Source organism: Hordeum vulgare, chromosome 3H (assembly GCF_904849725.1).
Source record: "Hordeum vulgare subsp. vulgare chromosome 3H, MorexV3_pseudomolecules_assembly, whole genome shotgun sequence".
Classification (NCBI taxonomy): domain Eukaryota; kingdom Viridiplantae; phylum Streptophyta; class Magnoliopsida; order Poales; family Poaceae; genus Hordeum; species Hordeum vulgare.
This window is the reverse complement of record NC_058520.1, coordinates 607,253,424-607,263,072: the sequence shown is the minus strand read 5'-3', so window position 1 is coordinate 607,263,072 and position 9,649 is coordinate 607,253,424. Positions and strand designations below refer to the sequence as shown.

At 40.2% G+C, this 9,649-nt stretch overlaps 1 protein-coding gene across 2 annotated transcripts; it reads right to left on the bottom strand.

The window, feature by feature from the left end:
- Window positions 1-2,996: 2,996 nt before the first annotated feature.
- On the bottom strand, window positions 2,997-9,213 carry LOC123445612 (CASP-like protein 5A1). Of its 2 annotated transcripts, XM_045122620.1 has the most exons (5): window positions 8,914-9,213; window positions 8,239-8,379; window positions 5,944-6,157; window positions 5,729-5,861; window positions 2,997-5,640 (listed from the first exon to the last, which is right to left on the bottom strand). In XM_045122620.1, the coding sequence occupies exons 2-5, from the start codon at window positions 8,360-8,362 to the stop codon at window positions 5,437-5,439; spliced, it is 675 nt and encodes a 224-aa protein (XP_044978555.1). In that variant the 5' UTR covers window positions 8,363-8,379; window positions 8,914-9,213; the 3' UTR covers window positions 2,997-5,436. The 2 variants fall into 2 exon arrangements, with proteins under 2 accessions (XP_044978555.1, XP_044978554.1); XM_045122619.1 differs by having other exon boundaries at window positions 8,239-9,213.
- Between the last annotated feature and the right edge of the window lie 436 nt (window positions 9,214-9,649).

The following is a 9,649-nucleotide window of genomic DNA, read 5'->3' as shown; positions in this document are numbered from 1 at the left end:
TGACATTTTTACTAAAATGTTTCGGATTTTGCAACTGCTGGTAGCTAACTTTTTTGTGGTCTTCAGATTCGCTTCTGGTTGCTAATTTGGGCCGGCCCAGTCAAGGCAACGCCCCCTGTGCGTCCACTCGGCAGTTGCCGCAGCGATCGGCGCATAGGAGGTCCCATCAGCCACCCCGTAATATAGCCTGCAGGGAAGCCATGGAGCTGGCTAGCAATTTATTAGTGTTGCATGTACAGGTCTCCGGGGACTGCTTACCCGTGTCGATCATGAAGGAGAGACAGCAACATGAAGGCGCATGGTCTGGCATGATCGGTGATTGGTCGTCATGTGTGGCTTGGCCACTTGCCGCCTACTCATGTATTCGCAAGCAAAAAAAAATATCGCTCATGTGATCTACTCCTTCCTTCCGTTTCTAAATATAAATCATTTTTAGAAATTTTACTAAGGGACTACATATGAAGTAAAATGAATAAATCTATATTCTAAAATATGTTTATATATATACATTCGTATGTAGTCCGCTAGTTAAAACTTTAAAAAGACTTACATTTAGAAATGGAGGAAGTAGAAAATATCACATGCTTTTCGCCACGGGCACATCTGTATCTAGCTTAGAGGGGGGGAGGGGGGGTACATTTTCTTGAGAATTATAGCGGGGTATTTTCTTTCTTATTTTGAGGACATATAGCGGGGGTATATGCAAATTCCATAATTAAGTAGTACTCTTTTTAAAGACCGTCTCACCTCTCCAGGTCGTGACAAGTGATGCACTCTATGGGTGTCATTTGTAGCAACATGAGGTTTTCTTTTTTCATAGATTCATATTGTCAAAACGTTTTATCTTTTAAACCATGTGTTCAAATCTTAAACTGCTTTTACCGTTGGGTTTTTTGGATTGAGATCTTCCAAAATAGAACCCATGTCACTAGGTTTTGAAAAACTTTTTTTCATGAAAAATCAGACGAAAAACCGTGCCGCTCGTGATAAAAAAACAGAAAACATATTTTTTTTGTTTCGTAGAGGTACATCCGCGCCTCTCGCGAAAGCAAAATCGTGTCTCTCATGAAAAAAAAAATCGTTTCGCAGAAGACACGACCGTGCCTCTTAGAAAAGCAAAACCGTACCTCTCATGGAAGCAAAATCATACCTCTCTTGATAGGAAAAAATATATTTTTTCATTTTCAAGAGGCACAGCACGAAGGCAAAATCGTGTCTCTCGCGGAAGCAAACCGTGCCTCTTCCAAAAAAAAAAACAGAAACCCATGTTTTTCGTTTTTCGAAAGGCAAAACCGCTCAAGCAAAGTTGTACCTTTTGTGAAGAAAAAGCAGAAACCACATTTTTTCTGTCCGACACACGCTTTTTCGCGATTTTTTTTAAAATCGTCTAAAAGCTAAGAAATACCGATGAAAAATCGAAACACCAAAAAACCTTGAAAAAACACTGTTCTTAAAAGCCGAAAACGTGTGTGGAAAAATATAAAAAAACAAGATCCGAAGAAAATGGTCAGAGCGCGACACATGATGGCGGTTGAAAACACGCCAAGTGACGGTGCGTGAAAGTAATCCTTGAAAAGCTCTCGGAGAAGCGCTCGTCATGGCTAAGGAACCCAGATTTCACAGGAAGACCAAGCACATCAAGCGTCGCTTCAACTTCATCTGTGATTACGTTCAGGAAGGAGATATAGATATTTGTAAAGTACATACGGATCTGAATATCGCAGATCCGTTGACTAAACCTCTTTCACGAGCGAAACATAATCAACACCAGAACTCTATCATTGTTCATTTCATCACAATGTAACTAGATTATTGACTCTAGTGCAAGTGGGAGACTTTTGGAAATATGCCCTAGAGACAATAGTAATATTTTCTAGTTCATGATAATTGTCTATTATTCATGCTATAATTGTATTAACTGGAAACCGTAATACATGTGCGAATATATAAAGCACAACATGTCCCTAGTGAGCCTCTAGTTGGCTAGCTTGCTGACCAATAGATGGTCATGGTTTCTGAATCATGGACATTAGATGTCATTGATAACGGAATCACATCATTAGGAGAACTATGTGATGGACAAGACTGAAATGAGTGAACATACAAATTAAAATGTGCCTATATATCCCTGATTCAGAAAAAAGTTAGAAGATCTTGTATTTGCGAAGGAGGGAGTATACTTCAACAATTAATTTACTTAAAATTTTAATATTATTCATCAGGAATTGGAAAAAAAATGTGAGAGCAAAGTATAAATATTTTTTGCGTAATTTTTATCAAATGTCCATGCAGTGTATAAAAAATTGTTCATGCAATTTTAAAAAATGTTTGTTACATTTTAGAAATGTTCATGACATTTTATAAAACAAATACACAACGTAAAAAATCTTCACGTAATTAAAATAAATGTATTGTACAATTAAGAAAATATTTGTATTTTGTTATAAAAATAACTAATTTAAAAATATGTTAATTACATTTAATAAAAAAGTACAGTGAATTCTTTTTGTATAATTATTAGAAACATGTTTCGTACTATTTGCTAACACTTACTAAAGAAATAAATGTTTTACTTGTTTAAAAAATGTTCATGACATTTATGAAAATGTTCATTATGTGTTAAATAAATTCACCATGTATGCCAAATGTATTCATTGTGCATTTGACAAATGTTTGACGTGTATTAGAAAAATGTTTGACATGTATGTAAACTTGTAAAGAATGCTTAACCTTTATATGGACAATGTTCAACATTCCAAAAAGTATTTGAAAATGAAAATAATAAAAAACAAAAAGAAAATAATAGAAAACCATGATTACAAAAAGAACATAAAACAAAAGAAAAGTAAAAAAACCAACGAAAACCCATAAAGGAAAGGACAGTACTAGGCGCCGACGCGTCGGTCCAAAAACTCACGTCGATCACAGCGCAACAATACGATTGGAGGCTCCCGCATCGTTGGATCTCCCCCTGCTCCTTCGTCCCCGATCCCCTGCCTCCCGTACATCTCGCACGCGCCGCCGTCTGCGAGAAGACCTGCGGTCTCCCACGCGTTCGTTGTCGTCGTTCCCATCGTCAGTCTGCTCACCGTGCTCGCCGCCAACGTCGTGGTTCGCAGCAACCCACCACCAACTTCTCGCCTCGCGCGAAGCAAAAAAATTATCAGTGATAGCAAAAAAACAATACGGTTGCAACAGAACAGAACGATAGATGTAGCAAATTTGTATAATGGTTGTACCTTTTTCCATCATGGTTGCAGCTCGGCCATGCCAACGGTTGTAGCAAAAAACAATACGGTTGCAAAAAACAGAATGACGGATATAGAAAATTTGTATAATTATTGCAGTATTTTCCATCATGGTTTCAACTCCGGCTACAACTCCGACGAACTTTGGATGCAACTCTGACGAACGTGGTTGTAGATTTTTTTTATCAACGGTTGTACTTTTTTTTGGACGCTTGTAGATTTTGTGGTACGTGGTTGTAACATTCGCGACACCATCCCTGCAGGTCCTCGTGCAACAATCTCACCTGCCGACCATGGGATCATCCGCCCCCCGCCGCCTTTCTGTTTTGCAGCTCCTTCGTCTGCCGGTTGCAGCTCCCGTGTAGTCGGATGTAGCTTTTCCATCCATCATGTATCTGGCGGAAACGAAATGGATATGATAGAGACAAGAGGAAGAAGCAGAGAAGAAAAGGGGAAAAGAAAACTAGGCACGAGCGGGGATCTGGCGGAGCGATCGATAGTGACCTGCAGAACGCTTCCGCCGGCGTGTAGACGCAAAACGTTTTCCTAAAGAAAACACAGAAAACAAATTTGGAAGAAAAAATACCACATGGAAGACTCTAAAATTGGTACTCCAAAACTAAAGAGTGCATACTGGTTTGTCGAACCTTTCCAAAACTGCTCTAATGGGAGGACTCACTAAGGCGAGTGCGCACTGAACACCAAAGGCAAACAATGGATATCCTTCGCGCTACGCCACACAGTAGAATAGGATCTGCCTAGGAAAGTCCATCAGGTCAGGACTAACTAATCGGGCTTTGCTTTTTTTTTTTTAAACACTGGTTTTGCAATTAGTAGGAGCACATGGCAGCAATTTTTGAAGGTGGGGAATTAATTGGCAAATAAATAAATGAAATAAATGTGACGTCAATAGATTCTTAGCAAACATTAAAAAATAAAAATATTTAAGGTCAATGAGTTCATGTATGATTAGGCGGTAAAATGAGGCAATTTGCTTACTCAAGTCCTCGAGTCATGTGGCATGTATCGAACTACAATATATCCCATTCAATCCGAATGGATGCGACTTAATCTGTATGTATCAATTCTAAGGTCCTAACAAGACTCGGATCTTTGTTCAAGGTCAACAGTGTAGCCAACTTCGGCCATCTTTGTTCACTGCAAAATTAGGCAAGACGGTAACAACACCAGCGAACTGACAAGGGTATCAAAAACCTAACATCGTAATATACCCAAACTTCTTTTTATGAACAAGTAACCATAAGAACAAGCAGATAATTCAAAGTGTCAAAAAAAAAATCACAACCAAATGGATCGCACAGCACCGAAATTCCTAAACTAGGATTACTGTTCGGTCTGCAAGTTACTCCTACAATCTACTGGAAGAATCAGCAAACATAAAGATCTGAATGTTGAGCAACAGACATGCAGTGATCATATTTGCTCAGATCATATTACGCAAGAGTTCATGCTTACTTTTGTTCCAGGCGCGGCAAACTGACGACGGGTGAACACATAACAGACTCTGCTTTTGCCTTCGTGCCAAAGCTGCTTGCTTCAGAACACACCTATGATACAGAGCTGAAAATGTAAATGGGTCCAACATAGCTCGGCTACAGAAAATTCACCGTCACCAAAACCGCTCTTGCCTCTCACATATCTTCCATAACAGATGAAACGCACTGATTTAGAGATTAGCTCAATCCAAGGTCTACTCGCTACCTTCACCATCTCATAGTAATTACTCTCAACCCCACCTTTCAAAATCCCAGCATCCCCATCCAGGCAAATTACACTAGAAGCTATTTCATCCTCTCATGCAAGCAGTAGGGCTGCTTTTTAGGAGCACATATTGTAAGTTATTTGCAGGTACAAATGCATCAAACTAACTGGTGGGAAGCTTTAAAAACCCAGAAGACAGAGGACTGCTCACATATTGGAGACTGCAACAACTTAGCTAGATAACATAGTTTCAGAGGGTTTACATTACAGTAATTTTCAATTGGTTATAGGGACAACTTAGCTAGATGGATTGCACAGTGATTAGGAGCATAGTTACCTAATTTGTACAAATCGAATTCATTGGCAGGTAGCATTGGGTTTGTAAATCAGAACATGGCGTTCACTGGACACCTTTGTCACAAAATATGGAAGGTTGCATAAAAGGTAACAAAATATCCAACTCACCCTAGTCTAAATGGGGCAATGCTCCCAACGAACTAAAGTTCAAGAAAAAAGACGCTGAAAGCACAAAACAGGCTAGGAATGCAAATACTATCGAAATCATATAGCGAGCACAGTGGTTTGTCTCGCATAGCTCAGGGTTGGTGACGATGAACCTAGAAAGTCCAGCTGACATGCAGGCTGCGACAAAAAGAGTTACTGCTATCACCTGTAAAGAAACAAAATTAACAACTCAAATAGATTGATATGAAATAATTAAAAAAAAACTAGATAAGTGTAAACATGCATGCTTATACCCCATCTACAGTGGCAAAGAACCGATCCAGCAGTGGACGCCGTAAACGACGCTTCACAAGCAGCGCGTACAGGTCCAAAATGGCCAGTGCTGAGCTCCACATGCACAACAGACCAGCAACTGCAGCAACAAAGCTGGACAAAAAAAGCAGCTCATTAGTTTGATATGTGAAAAGAATTAAAAACGTGATTTTTGAAAATAAGAGAGGATACTAACCAAAAGTAGGGAAGGGGTGTGGAGTCGGTAGTGGTGGTGGCCAAGACAGCGAGTGTGACGCCAGTGCATAGGGACTGACCACACCGCAAGGCGAGGCCGAACGGTGTGCCGGGTTTCCCTGGCACGTCGTTCATCCTAACATTGGCGTGTGGCTGCTGGCCAACGGGAACCTCCACCTCTATCGGGCGCACCGCCGCACTACTCATTTTCCTTCCTGAAAATAACAACAATTTTAACCAAATCATGTTAACTCTATCGGTGGATAAAATAAATCATAACAAAACACCTTTAAAACATAAATAAATACCTCCACATATTTTATTCACAAATTACATAGATTCTCACATGGAGAATGGATGATAATAGTGATCATTACGAAATAATAGTAGTATGGCACTCTCTAGAGAAAATCAGTAAACTATACACCAACTCCAGTGGGGGAAAACACAGAGAAACAGTCCTATTCTATATGGCTTCAGGACAGGAATTTATGGTGTGTCTGGATGAGTTGTGGATTCTAAACAATCGCCTGTGAGTTGTGAGTTGTGAGCTGAGAACTGCTGGAAAAAATGGAAGTTACTTGGTTGAGACTTGAGACAAGTGTCAGCCTAAAAGACTGTTTATATGCTGATGGACCGCAAATCACCAATTTGTACACTGATTGCCTGTTAAATGACCATTTCGGAAAGAAACTATGACAGTATAGACAATTCATTTCAACAACTAGTTTTTAATGTTGCATGTGTACAGATAATATTAATAAAGAGTGATGTTATAACATTATTACAAAATACATGGATCACACAAATGACATATGATTCACATGATGATGTCCACCATCAAAAGAGAGATGGTTGTAAAGTTTCGCTCCTAACAAAAGGGTAACCATCTGCCACCCAAATATATACTAGCACACAACAGGTTAACCACAAGTACACAAGATGTTAACAGCAAGATAGTACAAGCACACATAGAATTAAAAAGACTGTCTAAAAACTAACTCCGATCTAGAACGTGAGAGCTTATAAAATTCAGTACCTAGTAAAGATTCATAAAAAAAATTGTCTAAATTTTTGTACCGACGAAAGACTCACAAAGACAGATGTTGGAAGGTAAATCATACGCCATCATGCATGTGGATAAGAAATACCTAAATAGCTTAAGAGCGACCGTTGTCATGGCGTCAGGATAGCAAACGATAAAACCAAATAGATATTGAGAGCACGGCACGACAATTCATGACCATAAAATTTACAGACACTTCCAATGCACTGTAGGAAACACGAATGGGTTCCCAATACAGACGAAGGTGGTGCCTGTTACGAATTGATAACCCCACCATAACAGCTCACATGGGCTTGGATGGATGATCTTAAATGCTAGTATTTTCCATGAGAGCTTGGTGTCTCCACTGACTCCATAGAACAATTTGACAACATGAACACAGGTGCATTGCTGGAAGGCTGACCAGGCACTTTTTCAGGCATATTCTGACCGCCTGGCTGTGAAGGGTATTATTTTCAGGTTAATCAAGGATTTTGTGCAGGCATCTACATGAAAGTCAGTAATTGATATGCCAATTGGTAATTGAAAAATACAGTTTCATGTTAGTCAAGGTGTGATGCAGGCGTGGGGTGCTGGGTTGAGGAGAGCTGCTAGAATTGGAAAGAAAATATCATCATCACCAACTCAACATAAATTTCTCAATTGAGTAACTAACACTTTCTACTGAAATGCCAAATCAGCCAACAAGACTCAACATTACAGAAGTTAGCCAGCGCAGTCTTCGGAGTAGCTATACCAGAATGCATTGGTCTTAATCGGAAAAAAGAATATGCAGCCTTAATAACTAAAATTAACAGCTTTTCCTTTATCAAAATAAAATAAAATAACAGTATGCAGATCCTTTCAGCCAGCTTTTATCTACAGAAAAACCTCAACGCTTGCAACAGGTCATAGAAGCAACGAGAGAAATGATGAACAAATATAATCATAAGATCTAACAGAAGATGATATATGATGAGTAATGAATTCATGAAGCCCGGCAACTCTCCAATGTAATCCTAGTATCCTACCTGACAGAATGATACCCGCAGTAGGCTGTAGAGATAATAGAATTCACCCAATCTATATGTGAACAATTGCACGGCGGTAGACCAAGAGGGGGAAAAATCGGATACATTCATTATACAGCAGTACAGTCTATGGAGACTTGTGTGAAAAACAAATGTGCACTTGGAAGAAAACAGTTGTACACAGAAGATAAAAGCTTAAAGCTGAAAGTTTAATGGTTACCAAAGACTTGCTGAAACAGTGAAAAATGTAGAGTCACCAAGCTGGCTAACAAACTTCCGAAATCCACCACAATATCCCGATCAGGTGGTCCAAGAGGAAATATTACGAGGAGGTGCAGTATCATTGCCGAGCAGTCAGTAACTAAATCAATGGCAAGAAAGAAAAAAAGTAAAGTAATGACAGTTGCTCAACTTCAAACAAAAGAACAAAATTTAATTTAAGTAGACACTGTGCAATCGCACATTGAAAGGGAATGAGAAACCTATTTATGTATTTTTCAGGATCGTATTGATGCGTCTAGATGAAATTTAGGAAACGTGCTTCCATGCTTCACTAGCTAGAACAAAACTGACCCAGCCTAACATTTTCTTCAGGACGAATGAAGCTTCAAAAAGTAAACCATGATGCATCAAGTGATCTTGCTAAGTGAGCACTTTACGTCTATTTGACGAACAGGTTGTCCTATTAACAAATCCAATGAACAAATCGATCAGCTTGCTTCACTTTTACTTGGTAAGTGAATAACTATACTAGATTTCTGTCCTGGAAAAATCTAGTGCTGATTTGTAGCAGTAGGATGTTAACCAGAGAACCCAAGAGCTACTGGCACAAGAGCATGTATAGTGGAGGGAGGGATCAGAAGAAATTACCGAAATCAACTCAGCACGCACGTACCAGAGGCGATGGCCGGCCAAAAGACTAGAAACGCGGTCGATCTGGTAGAGGTGGTGCCGGTGATGAGGGCGGCTGGGACGGGGACGGGGACGGCGACGGCGACGTTCCAGGCAGAGGCGGCGCTTCGGTGGTCGACGACCCCAGGAACAGAGCGGAGGGGCGGGTGAGAGGTTGGAGGAGACTACCGATCTGAGGAGATGCAGCCGGCGGCGAGGGATTTGGGGTGCTGCCGGCCGAGCTAGGTATTCGCGGAGAGCTCGGTGACATTTTCAGGGCCCGTTCGGCGCGACCATGGAAGCCGCCAACATCTTTTTTTTTTTCTTTTTTTTTTTAAGTAGCAGAACACAGGGTTTTTATATCTTATTAGATCTCCCCAACTACAATCTCTACTATTAAGTGATGGTTCGACCTCCTGCTATCCCCCTCCTACCGCTAGACTTTCCATCGTTTCATTGATTTTTTTCAATCCCTTCATAAACCAGGCGATAAATCAACCAATTAGTTTAATAAAAAACCACATCTGCTTCGTCAAGGAAAATCCAGTGCGCATCGCACGAACCAACCGCATCGCACTAATCTCTATTATTAAAGGGCGATCTGCTGTCTGTGGTGATGGTTCGACCTCCAGCGATCCCCCTCCTACCGCTAGCCTTTCCATCGTTCCACGGATTTTTTTCAATCCCTTCATAAACCAGACGACAAACCAGTCGATTAGTTTAATAAAAAACCACATCCG

What these genes read in the sequence shown, in the direction of transcription:
- LOC123445612 (XM_045122619.1), bottom strand. Translation starts at nt 8,362, where the DNA reads ATGATACTGCACCTCCTCGTAATATTTCCTCTTGGACCACCTGATCGG. An exon ending in ACTGTTTCAGCAAGTCTTTG is followed by an intron (nt 6,158 to 8,238) that starts GTAACCATTAAA and finishes TGTTATTTTCAG; the next exon opens with GAAGGAAAATGAGTAGTGCG. An exon ending in ACACCCCTTCCCTACTTTTG is followed by an intron (nt 5,862 to 5,943) that starts GTTAGTATCCTC and finishes TTTTTTGTCCAG; the next exon opens with CTTTGTTGCTGCAGTTGCTG.